The sequence below is a fragment of the Leptonotus elevatus genome, chromosome 5, assembly GCF_054856555.1.
Source record: "Leptonotus elevatus isolate MCC_2025b chromosome 5, RoL_Lele_1.0, whole genome shotgun sequence".
Classification (NCBI taxonomy): Eukaryota; Metazoa; Chordata; class Actinopteri; order Syngnathiformes; family Syngnathidae; genus Leptonotus; species Leptonotus elevatus.
The window spans coordinates 17,568,234-17,588,872 of NC_141243.1; the positions used below are offsets into that span (position 1 = coordinate 17,568,234).

The following is a 20,639-nucleotide window of genomic DNA, read 5'->3' on the forward strand; positions in this document are numbered from 1 at the left end:
GAGAAAGCGACTATAGAAGTGTAGTCCAAACTATGGCCTGGACGTCATTTGTGGCACTCCATCCATATATTAAAAATGACACGACACGGCCCACAAAGCCTGTAACAAAAAAAATTAATCAAACATACAAATAAACTATATATGACGTAAATAACACAATTTCTTTTCAAAACACTTTTAAATAAAAATAATAAAATTTTAGAAAACATGTTTTCCCCACTTTTTTTGTGTCAAGGTTCGATTTATGAACATTAATGGATGATCCTCTAGCAACTTAATTTTTTTTTATGGCCAGCTTACTATGATTTGCTTTTTTTGTTTTTGTTTTTTTTCTTGAATGTGGAGATGGGATTTGATTGATTTACAGTGCAGGGGGTGGATCTAGTCCAGTGGAATACAGGGCTGTCGACCATCCCAAAATCTTGGAAATTCTTAACTATTTGCCTTATCACCTGTAACTGAAAGCTAGCCTGTACATAATTTAGCCGTTTAACAGTATTTACTGTAAAAACACTCACTTGCTTGATTTCAATTTGTTTAATAACCTTGTGTATTTTCATTTTTCTGTTATGCGGACCCCAAGTGAACATTTTTGGTCAACTAGCTTGCCTATAAGATGATGAAACAAATGTCCATCCAGTGTGTTGCGTCTACATAACCTTCCAGTTCCAAAAGTAAATAGTAAGAGAACTACTACTAAGTAGGCCTAATTATAGTAATCCTGGTGGATTTACAGTAGGTGTGCATCGGAAGTTATTTGCTACATAGCCTACCTGCAACTTTTTACATTTGTTTCTCTTAGTAACTATGGTAACATGCAAACAGGACATACAGCTTACTTGAATAATGAAACAAAAGTGGTGGTTTGGAGACCAGGATTTACAAAGTGACTGTAGACCGAAAGCTACTGTTTTGGAGGACAGGCAACTTGTTTGCATGTTTGTAAAATGTGTATCAGCTCCTCTCTGTCTCGCTTTCAGCAGCAGCTTTATAATATCGATTCAATTAATCACGGCAATTAGTTTATAGAAATCAACCTAGGGACAGATCAATACGATTTCCGAACAATTATTATAAATCGTATTCAATCTTGGGTTAGGGTTAAGTCGAACAAATGTAATTCAATTCGGGTAGCATTTCGTTTGAAACAGTTTAAATTCTAAAGCCTTTGTTTTAGCGAGAGGCGCTTCCTGAAACAATCTACTATGCGTAACAATACGGAGACAATGAAATATATTTATGCTAGACGCCACCACGTAAGAGCGCCTCCATCACATGCTATTGTACACAGTCTCACAGACCTATTATTCAGGAGAAAGGCACGCACGGTCGTTGAGGTCAGCAGAGCGTGTAACTTAAGTCATCCATTGATGTCATGCAAACAGGGAAACTAAACGTTATATAACCTGGCTGTTAGGAATAACGTTCTCCAGCCAAAACACACAGATGACAGTACGATGACGTAATGATGTAACACACACGAACTCCATCAAAGTCAAGTCACTGGCTAGATATTAAGGTTTATGGCAGTTTTCCCGTTTAGCTTAAAAAGCTTAAAGCCAGCTGCAGCACGCGTGTGCTGGAGCTTGTAAAATAAATAATCCTCCTTTCTTGGTTGCTCTCTTCCCAGTTCGAGGCTTAAGTTTAGGCGTATTTTTGAATAATCATCATGGCTGTTTATAGGACAATTCCGAGTGTACGTCACAAGTCAAAATAGCGGTCTTTCTTGATGAAAGGAGGCTCTCCGTTCATTGAAAAGCTTTGTACTTTGGGAAGTTGCGGTTTGATTTGGGAGGATTGTTTAGATTTTAAAATGTGATTAAATGTCATTTGACTACAATCTGCCTATACTCAAGTTTTTACTGTGAAAAAGCGGTGCATTGCAGGAATATCAGAAATGCCCCGATGCTCGCAATTGTCCATGCTATTCATAATCATAATACACAACTAACGCACACAATGAAAAAAAACATGTTTATTTTCATATTCGACACATACAGTACATTATTTAACATAAAAAGTGCAATATGCATTCAAACTACAGCAATGTACAGTACAAAAGTTACTGCATACTGAATATAAAAAAAAAAACATGGTTACCAAAAATGATGTAACCTATCGTGATCGTAGTTTTAAAAAGTGGATATGAGCATAAAAGCCTAACAGCAATAAGCCCAACAACTCCCTCAAGTTTTTTTTCCGTTTCTCCCGAATGTGCAAAATGATGTGACAGCATTTAAATACATGATTGACATGATGATTATATTGTACAGCTTTAATTTGATGAGACAGCCACAGAGCTTTGGTTTTTCACATTTAAAAATAATGACTTTAATGTTGGCAATCCTCAAGGATGACTTCTTTTCATTTTTATAGCTTGTCAAAAATGTTCATAGAACTATGGCCAAAGAAAAAACAAACCATTTCTGATATGAAATCCTTGATTTGCATTTAGACAGATTTCAAGCCACGAAGCATGACTGCTCACTGCTTTTCCATATATCACTGAAGGGAATGAAATGGTTAACACTACTTTTAGGTTATTTTGGAAGATAGCTAGTTGTGTACCAGTATACTTATTATTATTATTTTTTTAAAAAGCAGTGCAAAGGAACAACACACACAGAAATTATTCTGATGTTTGTTGAAGACAGTGAAAAGCCAAGCTCTCTCCCCACTTTTCATTTCAATCACTCATTCATGCTCACGCTTCGTCACGCATCAATTTCATCACTATCTCAAGTTGAGCAAGAAACGGCTCTCCACGAATTCAACATGAAGGCCTATGGCATCTAAAAAATAAACAGTGTGGTAAACAACTCTACAATTAACACTTTCACAACAACACTTTCTGACAGGGAAAAAAACAGCTTTGTCAATGAACAATACTACTTTGTACCAGATTGATTAAAAATGCAGCTGGATACCGTTTTTAAGTACATACTAGGTACTGGGGCTGTGAATTGAAGGTTGTTATCCTCTTATCCTTCTGCCTAAAACTGTGTGCCTCTCTGGTCTCAAACATAAGGCACTTGTTTATCCCAACCAAGTCTGAGGTCAACTGATGGCTTCTCGTGTCAGATACAGCAATATGACTTTCACTGTCAAAGCAGTTTGACAAACAATGTGGCAAATAAGTGAATGCTTTGTATATATTCTTTTTTGTTTTGTTTCCACAATCTGTACAACCCTCTACAGCGCTACGTGGTGAGAAATGGGGGGGAGCTGGAGTGCCCCCATCCGTGTCAGCTTACGGGCTCGCCCGCTCGAGCTTTCTCTGGGGTGTGCAAGTCCTTGCAGGGTCGGGGTTGAGCGGAGGTGGCAGGCGACTCCCACTCCATGCTGTGATCTGGCTCCGGGGACAGCGAGAGAAGCAGTAGTGTTCCTGCATCTGAAGAGCAGGCGGAGCACAGGTCCTCTGAGGACAGGTTGAGGCTGTCCAACTTGGCCAGCGAGTTGGACCGCTTGAGCCTGGACGACACGGTGAGGCCCGCCAGGCGCATCCGTGTCTCGATCTCCTGCGCCCGCTGACGTACCAGGCCGGGCTTTCCTCTCACGCTGCGCAGACTGTCACTGCTGGAGCTGCGCGTCAGTGCGGCGCCGTGAGGCGAGGAGGTGGGGGTGAGTATCCCCGACCCCACCACCCCCAGCAAGGCTTCATTGGTGAGGGGAACGACCAGGGGCTCTAACCTTACTTGGCACGGTGTAGATGTTGTCATGGCGAACTCTTCTTCCTCCTCCTCCTCGTGCTGAAAGTTCTTCTTGGACATATGACATGCGTGCAAAGGTTTCACCGAATGCAGGCTCTCTTGGGCCAAACCTGAAAGTCTCTCCAGTCTCTCTGCATGGCGCCGCACCAAACCTGACCTCTGCAGCTCCACAAAGGCCTCCTGCTGCTGGGCCAGGTGGCAGGCCACGGCAGGTGTATCATTGTGCAACTCCATCGCCATCAGCTCAGGGAGAACCTCTGAAGAGCTGACAGATGGCCGATTCTCACACTCGATGCTTTCATGCAACATATCACCACAGTCCTGCACCCCGACAACATGAAGGGAGTCCAGTGGCTGCTGCGGTACATCGGGGAGAGCTGCAGGAGCAAAGGAAGCACTGTTGGCACAGTCGGACAGAGACGCGGTTGAACACTGGTGGTCTTTAGACGATAGTAGGAATGGAGCACTTGGGATGTCAGGAGGATTGAGCTTAAGGCAAGGATCTGAAACAGAGGTTGGAGAAATGTCCTTCTGCTTGGAATTCAAATCCCTCCGTGAAAATAAAGACACATCAGATGCAAGAGTGGCAGCTTTTCCCTAAAGAGGAAAAAAAGTGGAAACATGTATGTATAAAATATTGCAAATTACAGTAACGCCTTGTCGCACCCTATAATGTAATAATTTCCAAAACATGTAATACAATTTGCACTTCACTCGATCAAAAATGTAACAAAACCCAATAAGTAATAATTTCACCAAAAATGGAATAAAAAAATCCTGACAATATGTTCATTTTCAGTGGCAAATTCACAGCAAAAATGTTAGTGTTAATTGTTTCAGAGTTGATTTCAACCAATAAAGTTTATTTTTAACAGTCGGATTTTAATGTAGGTCAGTGTTGGAGTTAGACAGAGTTGATTTATTTAGTGTTAAACCAACTCCGCAAAGTTAAAGAAAACTCCGCCCACTTAACTAATTTTCTCCCCAAAACGTATAAAAACTTTCTATTTTAAATATTGAAATGGTCCCAAAAACGCATTTATAAGTTTTTTTAAATATATATTTTTTATGCTAGAGCAAACAGAAGGCTTTGATGCAGCCTCTGACCTGAAGAGGACACTTAAAGCAACAGTAGTTATTACAAAAAACGGCCAGCAGGTGGCAGCAGAGTATACGAGATCAACCAGGGCCATGTTGCAAAAAGGCTATTTCCCCCAGTGTTTTAAACAAATTTGTGAATAATGATGAAACTTAGCTATATTCTAACGCCAATTGCTGCAAAACTCTGATGAAAGAAGAGTTTCTAATCTTTCTTTTGGTAAGTTCCATGTTTTTAAAGCAATATAACACAATATTCTGTGGGCCTTGCAAAATCATTTAAAATCCAGTAAAATAGCCGGGAGCGAAGGGGGTTACTTCAGTGAAAATGGCTGGGAGTGAATGATTGATGATAGTTAGAAGTAACGGCCGCAAAGACTTCTGGGAATACACCTTTAATGTAAAAAGGTATTAAATTATCGGTAAAAATTATATTACAGGATCAGTTAGGATTTTTAAAGAAATTTTTGGTTAAATTATTATATTATTGGGTTTTAATATATTTTTGATTGAGTTAAGTGCATTTTCAGGAAATTAATACATTATTGGGTGCCTACAATACAAACTCACATTGAAGTTCTGGTGAGAGGTAAATCGGTTGTTGTTGTTGGAATTTTCATTCAGGGTTGCCAGGTCCATACCATTGCTGTCGGCATCTCCTTCGACCTCGACATCTTGAGTTTCCTCCGCCCCTCTACCTCCATCCCCACCCCCTCCGTCATCTGGCTGCATCAGGACCTCCATGTCGGCCTCCTCCTTTTGCACATCTTCTTCGTCCTCTTCCTCCACTGTGCTAAACTCCAGTCGCAGACGCAACTCCTCCAATGGCTCTGGCCCACGGTTGCAGGTCTGTGCTGCGGTGCCCTCGGCTGTAGACTCAAAGGGGGGAAGGCCCAGACCCTCGCGCCCGTCAAACGCCTCGTCATCCAGCAGAGCATCTCGCTCAACATCCTCAATTTCAATGAAGACTTTCTCCATGCCGAGAAGAGGGGGACCACGCACGGGTGTTGAGGGCTCACTGTCTAGCGCAGAGTCAGACAGCCTTCGGAAATAATAGTTGTTGTAGGCGGGATCGATCTCCAGGGCTACTTTTCGGCAAGGGGAGGGGCATGCTGCGCCTTTATCCGGCATTGCATCTTCGCAGCAGGGAGACATGGTCGGCTCTGGGGTGAGGTGGTCTCCCTCTTCTTCACCACAGCACTGGGCCGAGACCTGCTGGCCCTCGGCCATCTCACAGTCTGCGTCTGGATGCCACAGCTTGTTGTGACGCTGTTTGCTGAATGTAGACGCAAAGGACACGTCAGTCTGACGTTAAGAAGTTAATGTGCACATTTTAAGCGATACCTTGCATCAAGGATGCCCTCATACTCTGCCAGCTGCCTCATGAAACTTGGGTTAGGTCGTGTGATGCTCCTCTTTTCCTTGACAAAGTTGTACGCCTTCTCTAGCGACCAGCCGTACTCTTTCATGGCGTACGCAATGACGGTGGAGGCAGATCGGCTGACACCCATCTTACAGTGAACCAGACACTTGGAGTAGTTCTTCCTGGTGAGAGAAGGTTAAAGTCATTAGCTAACTTTTTTTTTTAAATGTACATTAAAAACTACTCATTAAAAAGTTTGGGATATTTTTGGGTGACATTTCAGGACCAACCGAAAATGCAATATAACCTTTAATCGGTGAATTTAATTTCCACATGTCCAACTGTTCAGTGTTTCAATTTGATTTCTTGGTTCTATTAGAATTTGGTATTTAAATAGTCCCCCTAATCATGCTGTTCATAAGAGATCAACACGACACCCAACTATTTATCAGTATTATTTAGCAAGTGTAAGGCTTCAAACAGGACATTTTCAGAGTGATGTGGCCACTGGGGTTACACGGTAGTGTCACTGTGTCATCAGCAGGTTGCAGCGGAGATAACAAAAAGGCATAGAAGTGGACGTTCTTGGAAATTTGTTGGTCGATTCATAGATTAAGCATCTGCGATTTTAACATTCTTCTCCTTATCAATTGTGAAATTTCAAACAAAAGCCGACTATCCTTAACTTTTTGTGAATAGTGTACACTGACAGGACAGGACTCAGGCAATGACCAGTAACGGGTCAGCTTGCGAATGTTTCTTGACCAAACTCAGAAAACAGGTGAGCCATGATTGGTCCTTACCTGAGGTCTGAACAACTCCGATGTCATTTACAGTCGACAGCAAGTGACAAAAGGGGGCAGCCATTTCGACTGAAAACGACGACATAGTTGCTCAGGGAAACGTAACGACCAATTACGGCTCACCTGTTTGTTTGTTTGTTTTTTAGTTTTTTCTATGTAACATTCGCAAACTGATCTGTGACTGGTCACTACCTGCAACTGTGATGCCATTTTCAGTCAACAGCAAGTGGCAAAATGGATGCCCCCTCCTCCGGTTGGCGGAGTGGTTACCGTCACTTGCATTCGGTGCAGGTTGGCGTGAGTTCGTTTCCCCGCCTGGGAGACCATATATGTGTGTGAGTGCACCAGAAAAAAAGGATGCCCCCTGAGTTGGATTTTGTTGCCTAATCTATATTCCACAAACACAATAATAATCAGAATGTCATGTTTATAGACCAGTAGGAGCCCATACAACATACTGTATTATTGTAAAAACAATTTTGAGGTTGACTTCCCCTTTAAACTGCTTGTTGATGTTAATACCTAATCAGCCAATCCCACAGAAGCAACCCAATGCATGTAGATAATTGATGTCTGAAGTGCTGATTACATAGCTGGATGACTCACTTTGCTTTAACAATGAAGTTGTACGTATCGTTCCAGTGAGCCAGCAGGTCAGTGGCCTCTTCGTCATACACACGTATGTTGTGATAACTGAATGTGCCTGGAAAAAAGTTGTCTATCTCCCTGGTAACGTTGAGGATATAGCCCACCCTGAGGAAGGGAGATAAAAGTCAGTCTTTCTTGCTCACATCGCAATGTCAATATGTTTTGCATGTGTGTGTTGTTATCAAAGCTACTCTATAAAATTAAATAAATCACCCCGTTTCTTGCAGTTCTTCCAAATTTGATGCATTCCATTCAGAGCCCTCCAAAGAAAGAATAAATATATCGGTGAGGTGAAGTATATTATTATTATCCTTTCAGACGATTTGGTGATCCAGTATAAGCTGTCCTACCAGGTAGACGTGGTCAAAGATGAGTGTAGCTTTGTCCATCTGGCCCAAAATCAACAGCATCTCATTGTCGATGAACTCTTTGAATTCCTTCAGGTTGCAGCTCATGTGCTGCTCCAACACAGTACGGATCTAACAAGGTAGTCATATCATTAACACGACTCATAAACAAGACACGATCACAAGATGAGCTTGAATTTTTAATCAAACATTTGTGTAGATTTGTTTATATTATTTTATTTTACTGCATTGAGTGAGCTGAAAAAAGTTAAGATTTTTTTTTTTTTAACAAAAAACGTTATCATAGTTTTAAATTTGCCCAACATGGAGAAGGTTAACACACTGCTACAGCAACAAATAGGAAAGTGAGAACACAAGTAGTGTCAAAAGAATAAAAATGGCCACGAACCTAGTCAAGTATGTAAGTAAACAAACAACAAGCACAAAATGGAATCCGGCCCCCTGTGTGAGTCAGGTTTACCTGTTTGCATGTGACGTTCTCAAGATCCTGGCATGTCATGATGCTTCGGAGTTTGGCTCTGATAAGGCACTCTGTCCTCTCTCTCTCTGAAGGCCTGTCAGGAGATTTTTATTTATGTGTTAAGAGATGACACGGTTGCAAAAATGACACTTTCAACACCAGTGCTGCAGAATCATCTTACACAACGTTCAGATTTGTATGTAATTTATGATGACTGACTTGTCGACAAACATAGTAGGCGAGTCTGGACGTGTTGACTCCAAGTCCTTCATGGTGTTCCATTCATTGATGCAACTCTGTTCTGAAGCAATGCAGCTTTCGTAGTAACCCATCCAAGTGAGAGTCATACCCCCAGGGAAATAGTTGTATCTACGGGACAACTCGCAAGCCTTGTGGAGCACCTGGAGAGCTGACCTGGTTTGAAATACAGATTATGGAAGACGGTTAGACTGTTTTCAGCCATACCAGCTAAACGATCAACTGAATGTGCTCTCTCATTTCCAGCAGGTGGCAGGCATACTGCTGCAGACGGTCAGCCAAAAAGCATTTCTGGTGCAGATTGGCACATGCAATCAGGAGATTTGTTGTGCTGTGTCATGAAAGGAAACCGCTGCAGATCGTCACTATGGCTGCAGAGGATTACTCACCACATCGCCTGCACTGACACAGGTTTGAAGACATGAGTCCGCCCTGCCGTATTCACAGTAAAGCCCCTGAGGTGAAAATAAAACAGATGGTCACTCTACGAGCTGGAGTGTGATAACACTGCTGTTTGCAGCGTTGATATGAAGGGAAATATTACTGTGGCACTCACCCATCTCCATCCAGATGGATTTTACTGTCACTCCACAGAGGTAGCACCATGCCAATCGAACAGCTTTTGCTGGCAGGGATATGAAAGCATTATTTAATACCATCAAATTAGCAAATACGTGACACTATTAGAAATGCAAAAAGTAAGAGTGAGCACAAAACGGTAAGCACAACTCCAAGTATAAATCCTACTGCCACACACGTGGGTGTTATTCATAGTAGCACATTCTACAGCTGTCTCCTCACCAGTCTTTGTTAGTAAAGTCGATTCCCAGAAGGATGTTCTCCTCCGTGTCCTGCCGTCCGCTGGTGTACACAACTACCATGTATCGCACACGATCTAACCATGCACTCTCCAGCCGCACGGCCTACTCAGGGACACACAATTTACATTCATTTCAAAGTTATGTTACAGTTTTATTCATGCCCAGGGTGGAAAAGCTTTATATTACTACGACTATTTGTAGTTCTGCCACACCAAATTACATGCAATTTCTGTACTGAAAATTCTCAGTTTTGTATGTAGGTAATGGGCAGTCTAACCAGTATGTGTTTGTTTCATACTTCCAAGCTTCCTACTAACTAACGCACAGCACGGAAACATTTGGTCATGCTTTCAAAAAAAACATGCTGTTCAAACCTGCTTTTACAACTGATAATTACAAAGAACAAGTAGAGTATCTTTAGCACACATTAAATGGCATTGTAGAGGGTTGACTGTGCCAGGTAAGCCACTGGCATGTACTGGATGTGTGTGTATGCTTTAGTTTATTAGAGTTTCTACACTTGCAGTATATTTGGAGTATTCGCAAGTTTTCAAAGTGATTCACTTTTATCACATTTAGTTATGTTACATCCTTCCCAAATTGATGACGTGAAGCCTTGTCTTGAATTTGAAGAACAACTCTAGAGATATCCGAAAATGGTTATGCATCAATGCTCAGTATCCAACTTGATAGAGTGTAAGAGGTGATGCAAAGAAGTGCCACACTTGTGGTATTATAATCAAAAATATCTGAGGCTGTAATTGCTGCCAAACATGCATTCACAAAGCATTGATCAAAAACTGTCAAAACATATGCATGTGTGATTTCTTAGTCTTTTATCGTTAAAAAAAATGTCATTACCGGTAGTTATTACTGGGTGCTGCGTGTAAAATTTTGTGGGATAATCATACAAATATTCAATTTTGGAAAAGGCCACAACATAACAACAATAATGTTCTGGATGCACTGTATGATGTTTCTTACCAGTTTGATGCGGTCCTCTGAGCGAAGAATGTTTATCATCACCTGTAGGTGTTGAGGTAAGTCCCCTGTTAAAGATGAAAATGACAACGATAGTGTTAGACAGTGATACCATTTCCTACACTTCCAAATTATTATTGCCCGCAGATGTTTCAATTCCTGGTTTCCCGTTTTAACATGAACAAACCCACAGTAAGTCATTCCCATTGTTCCATCCCTCCTTATGATACATCAGTTGAACTGGATTGTGAAACAGATTGTGCAGGACCAAATGCTGACGGGAGGCCAACATTGTTCAAATATGTTACCAAGCAAACTGTCAGCTAGACAGGTGTTAATTACAACCTTTGGCATAAAACGGAACATGCACGGCTGTTTGGTCACGTACACTGCAACATAACGTCATCTCTAGCCTCAGGTCTTGACAAAGAACCTGATGAAAATATCAATCATGCCTCAGGGTGTTGAGGTGCCGAATGATAGCAGGATCAACAAAATATTGTATCGTAAACTGTATAGAAAATGGATGGATAACTAAATAGAGTGTGTAAAAGATTGCTATTCATTTCTCACGGTGGATAAGTTACATTCTATACTGAAAAACATTCATTTATACTGAAAGTGAAAACATGAGTACAGTGATGAAATATGCCAAAAACACAACACAATATAACAGTATGTTTATTTTAAGTCTGTTTTGGATAAACTCAAGTGGATCAGACAGTTATGCGTGAGTGAATTCATGGCCCGAGTTTACGTAGCTCTGGGGCAGCCAATTTGGCATGGCGCCTGTTCAATAAGTGCCAAAAAGTCCGAATCCAAAATATAAGATGGAAAATTCAAGAATTATGTGTTATGTTTCCACTATGTTTATAGGAAAGGTTCAGACAAGCTGAATGCGTGCAAGGTGGCACGCAGAGTGGACAAACCTGTCACCTGCAACCATGAACAACTGACAACAATGCAATTGATCATGAAAATTACACAACATAACGTAAATATGTAATAACCTCATCTCTTCAGCCACAAAAAAAGCAACTACAGTGTTAGAGAGTTGATATTCCACCACTTCCTCTTGATTAGACAAAACTGAACAGCTTAATAGGTCTAACACACTGTTTGGGGAAACAGAATAAAATTGCAGAACTACCGATGGATGTTTGTTGAGGTTCTCACCTGCGTGTTTGTGGTGAGGATGCACTTTTTGGCCCTGCTGAGAGCTCCCTTGCTGTAGGAAGAGCGCAGCACCCTTCACCATAAAGAAGCTCTCACTCAGGCTGGAAAACACAAAGGAGGCAGTTTGACATCATTGCTATTTGAAACAGGAATGAGGAAATTAAAACTGAATTCTTTTTTTCTTCTTTTTTTTCATACGGTACACATTCATGCATTACTGGGCTTGTCTAAGAAATTATTTTTTTTCTGTTAACATCAATAATAACAATTTGACAAATTAATCAATATTTTTTTTGCTGGTTTAACAATACATTTGAAAATTCATGGATAACAACAAAATAAGATCTGTTTTTGTATCTTGGTAAATTTCAAATTTGGGGCTTGAACTTAAAAGGTTTTGAAAATCTGATACACATGTAAATACAGTTTTAAGTTTCAAAAATGTGTCACATGTCTAAAGTAGAATTTTTTTGACTAGCTAAGTTATTAATAATTGTCTACAAATTCAAGCATTGTTTTTAAATCTGAAAATTCAAGCAGATTCAAAAGATGAAAAAGCATTGCTTTTTTTATTTTAAGAAATGGTCAATCGGGAGTAGTGCATGACTCGCTTAAAAGAAGGGTTCCGTCCAGTTAATAGCATGTAAAACATTGTGAGCGTAATTTATAGAACTTAATTGGTGGTGAAAAAACACCCCAGCTGAGTGAAGAAGCCTGAAGACTACAGCAGTCCTGTGTATTTGTTCCGAGTGGCATTACAGCTCCAAGTTTCATTATAGCCAACTAAGTGCAATTAACTTGTTCACACCTGCCTATAAAATCCAGGATATTTTCAGGTTTGGCTTAAGAGATGTCAAAAAGATGACATCAGTGAATAAAAAATGGTGAAGTGATTCCTCCAGGCTGACTTCAGTCATTCCATTTCCTTGAAAATCAATGTGAGCACATTCATCCTCGGACTTGGCAGAAAGTTGGCGACTGCCTTCTTTGCACGCAAGCTATGACTTCATTAGGAAAGTTCAAAACTGTTCAACGACAGGTACACACTATAATTCAAAAAATTCCCTAAACACTGTTGAAAAGGTTAATAAATAAACTCAATGTAAAAACTGCTTTTAATGAAAAGCCATTGATAGGCTTGAGTGAACTATATGATCAGGTTCTAACAAATCCATGCTAAAGTCCCGGGGATGGTTTAGATGGTTTACTGAGAAAAGGATATAGAAAAAAAATAATAATATACCTGGTGATCTGACGTAATTTGACGTGACAGTTAACAGAATATAATCGTACTAGCCCTCATCCCAGTGAGAACTGCCGTTGAACAGGTATAAGTAAAAATCATGCTCGCCCTGAACCAATTACCGGAAATAATATTTAGTGTCCTGATACACATTAACCCCCTTGAGAAGTTATACTGTACCATTGCTATGAAAAAGGGCAATATGTAATTACTGTACCTCCAGTATCTTCAACGAAATATCTAACAAAGATTCAGGCTATTACTATACGAACTAAAAATTCAAAAATAAAATATCGGAACTCACTGATTAGTGTTTAGAATTGTTCCATTACGCCTAATGTCAGCACCCCCCCCCGCCCCCCAAAGATGAAAATGCAGTATTAATAAGAACATTTTACACAAATAAAATTCTGTGTACTGTAGAGAGTAGTGTCTAAACATTCAGAAGAGCGGGCCGGCACCAAATAGAGCATTTTACATAAACAATGGATTTCCTTTTGTGAGCCTCACAATACATTCACTCCCTCCGCCCTCAGCACCATGAAAAAAAAAAAAAGTTCCACAGAAACAAAGCGTTGTGGGTGGACACTTTTCAAATGAGAGCTTTTGTCCCACTGTGATGGATTTAGTTTTAGTTTGTTGGATGTGTGAAATTTCCAAGTGTCAGAGGGGGGTCGGGCTATAATGGATAAATATGAGGCTGAAGCCGCAACAGCCGGAGCAGAAAAGGGAGACAAGCAGATGCTTGCTGCTCAGTATGGTGAACAAATTCCGGCTGTTCATTTCAACAGCGAACTCAACACAAAGGTCACATGACTTAGATCAGGATAGCTAAGGCTCACAATAACTCATTAAAATAACTGTGTAGTGTATGAAAGAAAACATTGGATCACCCCCTCCCCAGTCATCCCTTCCTATGTGACTTTTCTTGATTGTTCAATTTGCTGTAACCTCACCTAATAGTTTATACAAATGCACCATCACTTCCCTCCCTTATTTATTCTTAAAACTTGTCTTTCTAGTGCCTGATTATTATACTGTATTTCATACTGTTGCCTATTCCATGTTTGTACCACAATCTGTATTTATCCTGTTTGCGCATGTGAAGTCATGGGTAGCTGTGCTTAAAAAAACAAAAACAATTTTAAGGCGCCCAAAGGTTGAAAAGAAAACATTTTTTGTCGTTTTCTGAAGTAGCTCAGTTACACAGTGACGGGGAAGCCTCATATTAGTTCAATGATTAATTATTCATTTTGCAGGACTCTAGACAGACATGACATTGTGTTAACAATGTTGATTAATAAATTCAATGTGAAGGCCTGGAATTAAATTTAAGTGAACATAATTACAGTGAGTATTTTTGCCTTTAGAAATAATGCACTGATGTTAGTTCCCAGTCTAAAGAGCCTGAAGTTCACTCACATGCGCCGCACCTCACAATGAGTCAACATAGCATTCTCCACAAAATCAGGTAGCTTCATCACAGCCTCCTGAATGGATTCTACAAACAGATGCATCCTGTTGAAGCCACAAACCACTTCCTCTTCACCAGCCTTCAGGAAAAAAGAGCCATAAAGCAGCGCCGGTTCCGAGTCTTGACTCGATCGCACTACTGAGTGACAGACTGACAAACAGCCTGGACCCATCCACTCTGCTCGGCGCTGTTTAAGATTCCACTCCTTCTGGCGCTCCCTCCCCTCCATGGAGCGAGCGTCTGTGTGCGCCTCTCAGACAGGATGGACACGCACGCTGCCGTCTCCACCCGCCACCTTTTGTTATGACAACCTTTGGGCAGTTACGAGCTTTGTCACAATAAATTGAACTCGTAAGTCAAGGCAAGTCTATTTAATGTCATCATCCAATGAAGCATACATTCACTTGCACGTCTAAGTGCAACGGTATGTCAGATATTTGTACAATCTTGAAGCTAGACATGACTTGCCTCATGCATAGTTAGATCACTGGGTGCACACTGCACAGCGTTGGGTCAATGCGGAGTTGTTGCAAAACATCTTGAGGCTCCGCGTCAGCCCTGAGTCTCAGTTATTTAACACACGATACAAGCTTTACAGAAAAAATAAAATACAAATTACATAGTAAGTTACAAGCTATATTCTGTAGTTATTGCAAATCAGCATTCAGTTCAAATCTTTCTAATCACAACCTCTGTGCAACAGTAAGCTCATTTACTATCCTATGCTCCTATGTATGATTCAAATGTTGTTTTTTAAGATTTTGCTTTTTTGAAGCCAGAGACAGACACTTTTGTAAGGACAAATCTTGTATACAAACAAGAAAATTATATGCAATTGCAGCATTAGGTTGCAACGCATCAGATACGGACACCAAACTGATGTGTTCAACAGAATTCAACCATCATTTGACCTGACTTGACTACGATTACAGAAGAATACTGACTTCAACCAGTCAAAACAGCCCTACTGGCACAAGCCAGTGCAAGCAAGGGAAGACACGAGCAGGATGCCAAAAATTCATCCAAATATTTAATGCTGAAAACACAATTTCCCGTTTCCTGTCAGGGGTGCACATAAGCGGTACGCAGGTGTGCACGTATAGTGAAAACAGTCATGTCATGTGCGTGGCAGATTTGAGTGCCTCAGTGCGCATTTGGGTTCCAAGTATGTTACAGCCACATACGTCTGTGATAGAAGCTCGGTGACTGTGAGCAGGGCAACCTACAGTCAAAAAGTCCAAGTCAAGCCAGCAGCCACGTCGTCCGTTTCATAGGGTTAACTTCAGAATGGACTTGACTGGCTCTCACGCAAACGGCTGCAGGACTCTACGGTGGCAAAATGCGCTTACACCGCCGACAAGACGGTTATGTCGGTCTTGCTGGGCCGCAGTTTCAACGGTTTGTTCAAATATGACATTATATGAAAGTGGTCTGTGGTGCAAAATAGATTGGGCACCGGACCGGCTGCCCTACAGAACTGTGCTGAATCAGCTAGTGGTGTCACACGGTCTCTATGAGTCAGAGGTGGGCAGGTAATATTTCAAAGCTGCTATGTGGAAAAACTGAAAAGGTTGCCCGAGGACCACGCCAACACTTTATCTAAATTGTGTTAAATAGGAATTTAATGTCATCTTTTTTAATAAAGCAGTAAAATGTACTGTCACTTGTGCAGCCCTGGCATAGCTTGCCGTGTCGTAATTAGAAGATTTAAATTCAAATAAAAACTGGTGAAAAAATTACAGTCACAGAAAAATGATATATCTCCACACACTAACATTAAATCACTATTTAATCAACATCCACACAAAAAAAACCATGTTTACAGTGTTCATATTTTTCGCCTATATTTTTAAAGTGTGCTGATATTAGGAACACAAACTGCCTGTTTAGTTTACACTTTACACAGCAAACTACTCTCTTTCAATACTTTCATCCAAACACATAGACTCCCTCTCCGCCCCTAAAGGTACAAGTTCCTGGTGCAAGTCTCTTCCTTGTGGGTCACCACACTGTAAGCCTTTTTTAAGTTCACCTATGACGGCCGGGGACTGGGAAGAAAAAAAAAACCTCTGGTACTCATCTTAGAATCTGAACCCTGGTTATAGCATACGTTTACATTTCTAAAACATTTTTGGGTATCAAATCCTCATGAGAAAAGAAACATGAATAATTTCTTCAAACTGACACTAATTTCTTCTTCACTGATTCAAACTCCTGTGCTGCCATTGCAGAGTTCACTGAATGACTAAACAACTAATTTGATCAAAGTTATTAATAGCCATCATGTATTTTGACAGAAACGCAACAATGTGACTGTGGCCCGTGGTGTATGAGCACACACAGTTGGCATGTGTGTGTAAAACGCACAGGCGGGTAAATACAGAATCGTTGATCGACTCCAATGTGTCTACTTTGCGGTGCCTCTATTCAGTGATCGGTCCTCGAGAGCCGGAGTCCTGCGGGTTTGGGATGTTTCCCTGCCACAACGCAGCTGATTCCAACCAACAGGATCGTTATCAGTCTTATGCAGAGCTTGTTGATGAGCTGGTGATATATCAGTTGTGTTGGAGAAGGGAAACATCCAGAACCTGCAGGACTCCGGCCCTCGAGGGCCGAGTGTGCCTACCCCTGCTCTATGTGAAAGTGGCTTGAGAATCATCTTACCTTTGATTCATCCGCCGCTCATCTTCACTCCCAAAATCCTGAAATACAGCAAAAAAGAATGTCTTGATTACATTGTGATATTGTGATTGATAATTTTTGACCATTATTTTATCAGATTTTTAGAAATTCAAAAACAACATTATTTCAAAAGTGCAGAAAATGCACTAACAAATTAATAATAATTCAGTTCCTGGTTTGGTCTGCAACATGTCAGACAATGGGCAACAAACGATCATTGTTTTCCAAGTAAAAACGGATGTTTGCAAATGTCTTATTTTGATGGGAAAACACACAAATATAATCAGTCTGCTTTGATGGAACAATTCAGAGAACATTTACTGTTGAGAGGCTGACATTCCAAGGATGTACACATTTAAATGAAACAAGGTCTCTAAATGATTCATCAATAATCCAAATATATATAGATTCCTATGTTAATTGATTATTTAGATACATTTTTGCGCTGCTAGTATTATTTAATAATTTTGCATAACTGTACATATTGGAGTGGCAGGTGTTGTCGGTATATGCAGATGGGAAGGGTATGTTCATTTATGATCAATTCTTATGCAAGTCTAACATTTCATTTCCCATCTTACACTCTTGGTACTGTAAATAGAGTGAATCAAGCTAAAAACATGAGCTACTTAACATTAGAATCCGTTACATTTCAGTTTATGCTCTCTTTTCCTGCAGTAGTACTCCACCACTGCACCCACTCCTTGTCGAGCCGATGACATCATAGCTGCAGCAGCTTTTACTGTTCCATGTCACCGGACGTCTGCGTGCTGCGCCAACTACTACAGATGTATTTTTAAATTAGCAAAAATAAATAATATAAAAGTTGGGACAGCTGTACAAATGTGAAAAACTACTCTATAATAACACAATCCTCCTTTACGTGTTATACCTGTGGTATTTGTACAAGATTATTTCAACACCACTTGGTGTTGATTTAAGATAACTGTGGCCAAAACATGAATGTCATTTTTAATCAAAAAGCTGATATTGTTACAAGCGATCTAGTATACACTAGGAATCACATATGAGTAAGATACAGGAGAAAAAAATGATAACTGAAAGGTATTACTTATACAATATTTGCGTCAGTTTGGCTGTAGTTCACACGATTGGAGTTTAGATGTGAGAGATTTTTGTAAATGTTGCTTTTAATTAGTGAAAAATAGAAAATACATCTCAATTAATGGTTGGACATTTTAGTATGGGTGGTTGTTAAACTTGGTAATAGCGCCCCCACCCGACAGTAAAGACGGTGGTAACAACTGTGTTCAAAATTGAAATAGGAAGTTGCTGTCATTTGAACCAACCATAAATGTCAACCGGACAAGCACCCCCCCAAAATGATACAATATAGCCACTATAAGGGGTTAAAGTATTTTACTCGACAAATGTACTGCCCAAAAGAGCCATTTCTAGAAATCCAAAAATGAATATGACAAGCAAGCCATAAAATATAACACGAATGTCTCACTAGCTCTAACATTAAATGTCAAACAATGAATGAAGAACAGCTTAGAAGGGAAATGCATTGTTGTTGTCTGTGTCGATAAGGCTGTGCCAAGCAGACTGTTTAATCAAATTAAATTAAAACGTCATTTTCACTGCTAGCCAGTCACGTCACGAACTAGCTAACGTTAAGCTACATTGCTTAATTGTCCTGCGCAGGCTAATCTTTGTTATCTTGATATCACTAACCACGTAAGCAAATGTAATGGAAGCACTGGTTCGCTTGCAGCTTAATTGAGCCAAAAAGCAACGAACGCTCGCTAGTTGAAGCTTCCAGCAAAAGGGGCCTTCATCCGGCAACATCTCCCCTCATTAGCATCTCTCCATAAACCCCACGACACACCGAAGCGTTCGTTTTTACACATCCACCCAGTCCCCCCGGAGCAAACAGACCTCGCCCGCAGTGGTGGTCGCGGTGCTGGCGGTGGACGCGGCGCTGGGGGTCGGGGACCGCTGCAGAGTAACTAACGCCATGGCTGGAAGCGGAAGATGCACCGGCGGCCGTTGTGGCCTGGTGAGCTGCCCGCTAGTGCTAGCTAGCTGCCCGGCTAACGATCCGCCTGGCGCCTGGTGAATGAACAGATGGACGGAGCGAGGCGAGGGAGGGCGGTAGAGAGTCTTCACCGTCCTCGCGTCATGACACTTTCCATTGATTGCAACAGTACTGTACACTACTTTCCATATATCAAGACCTACAATTTATGTACATATTTCGTTTTTTGTTGTTGTTGTTGTTGTAAACCTATTCCCTCTGGCACATTGTTTCATGTGTGTTTTTGTCATGTATAGTCAACAATTGTAATCATTGGTTTGTCATTATTGACAAGAATGGCTATTGTTGTATGTTCTGCAATAATAATAATAACAATAATAAAGGTACTGTACACTACTTGCTGTCATTGTTTGCGCAACCAGACACAAATATTCAGAAGATATGAAGGGTACCAAAATGAATAAATCAGAAAATGTGAACATATGAATCTCAAATAGAAATATATAGATTCAATTTTTATTGATAGGACTCGCACTGCATAGTACACACCTAAATAAATTCTCAGTTTGAGTGAAGAATTAAGCAATGTCCAAAAATAAACTAACAATGGAAAAATGTTTAGTTTTTTAATGATTTATGATTTTTTCGGGCAAACCTATTTTTAGCTATATAAAACGCACCTATTTGCAGACATCCTACGACACCTAAAATGCCACAAGATGTCGTCAAAGCACTGCCTAGATAGGAAATTAGTAATTGACAATTCCGAGCTTTCGTCACATGTTGCATCAACTCGGTGAAAATACCCTTTCCGTCCATTGAAAAGCATTGGATTTTGGATTTTTGTAATTTGAGTTGTGAGGATTATTTTGATTTTAAAATGTGATTAAATGCCATTTGACTAATATAACAATCCGCCTTGTTTGTATGACAGTCACAGGCAAAAAACAATACAATATGTCATTTGTTTTCATTGTATAAAGGAAGCATTTGCGTTGGTTGCATTGCATTGGGGAAATATCAGAAATGCTCGGATGTTCGTAATTGTCAATAGGTGTCAAGCAAGTGCTACATCTTGACCAGGAAAGTGATGGCCATTGGAAATTTCTGGAGAATAAGGAACAGCCAGTCCATCCCAGTCTGAAAATGGTGCACATTAGAGTCGGTCTCCCACCATAGTTGTTTGATAGGTTACGGCGCATGTCGGGTAACATGCCCCCGTTGACAAATATGTTTCAGTGCATGTCGGCCATTGTACACCAACTACTCCGTGACATTTTTCCAAAAATACGATTTTTTTAAAGACACCAATGAACTTTCAGTTGTCGCTGATTATGGCGTCACCATATGGACAAAAGCGGTAGTGTTTTGCCTGTCGGAAGAACACATTTCCCATGAGGACCAGCACATTGCATCGTCTTTGAGATCACTCTGGCAAGTAGAAAAGTTCTCAACCTTTTTTCAGTGATTCCAATTGCTCCTGATGCTGCGTCATCAGTAGGTGAATGAGTAGTTGAATGTAACGCACTTTGAGGGCCTTGTAAGGTGGAAA

The 20,639-nt window shown here is 40.6% G+C and overlaps 1 protein-coding gene across 1 annotated transcript; it reads right to left on the reverse strand.

The window, feature by feature from the left end:
- Nucleotides 1-1,960: 1,960 nt before the first annotated feature.
- Nucleotides 1,961-19,170, reverse strand: ssh1a (slingshot protein phosphatase 1a). Its single transcript, XM_086076991.1, has 15 exons — nucleotides 18,988-19,170; nucleotides 17,068-17,105; nucleotides 11,687-11,787; nucleotides 10,514-10,578; nucleotides 9,510-9,631; nucleotides 9,265-9,333; nucleotides 9,098-9,163; nucleotides 8,670-8,864; nucleotides 8,451-8,544; nucleotides 7,973-8,101; nucleotides 7,836-7,882; nucleotides 7,581-7,727; nucleotides 6,153-6,353; nucleotides 5,379-6,084; nucleotides 1,961-4,307 (listed from the first exon to the last, which is right to left on the reverse strand). Exons 1-15 carry the CDS (start codon nucleotides 19,066-19,068, stop codon nucleotides 3,246-3,248), a joined length of 3,123 nt encoding a protein of 1,040 aa, XP_085933117.1. The 5' UTR covers nucleotides 19,069-19,170; the 3' UTR covers nucleotides 1,961-3,245.
- Between the last annotated feature and the right edge of the window lie 1,469 nt (nucleotides 19,171-20,639).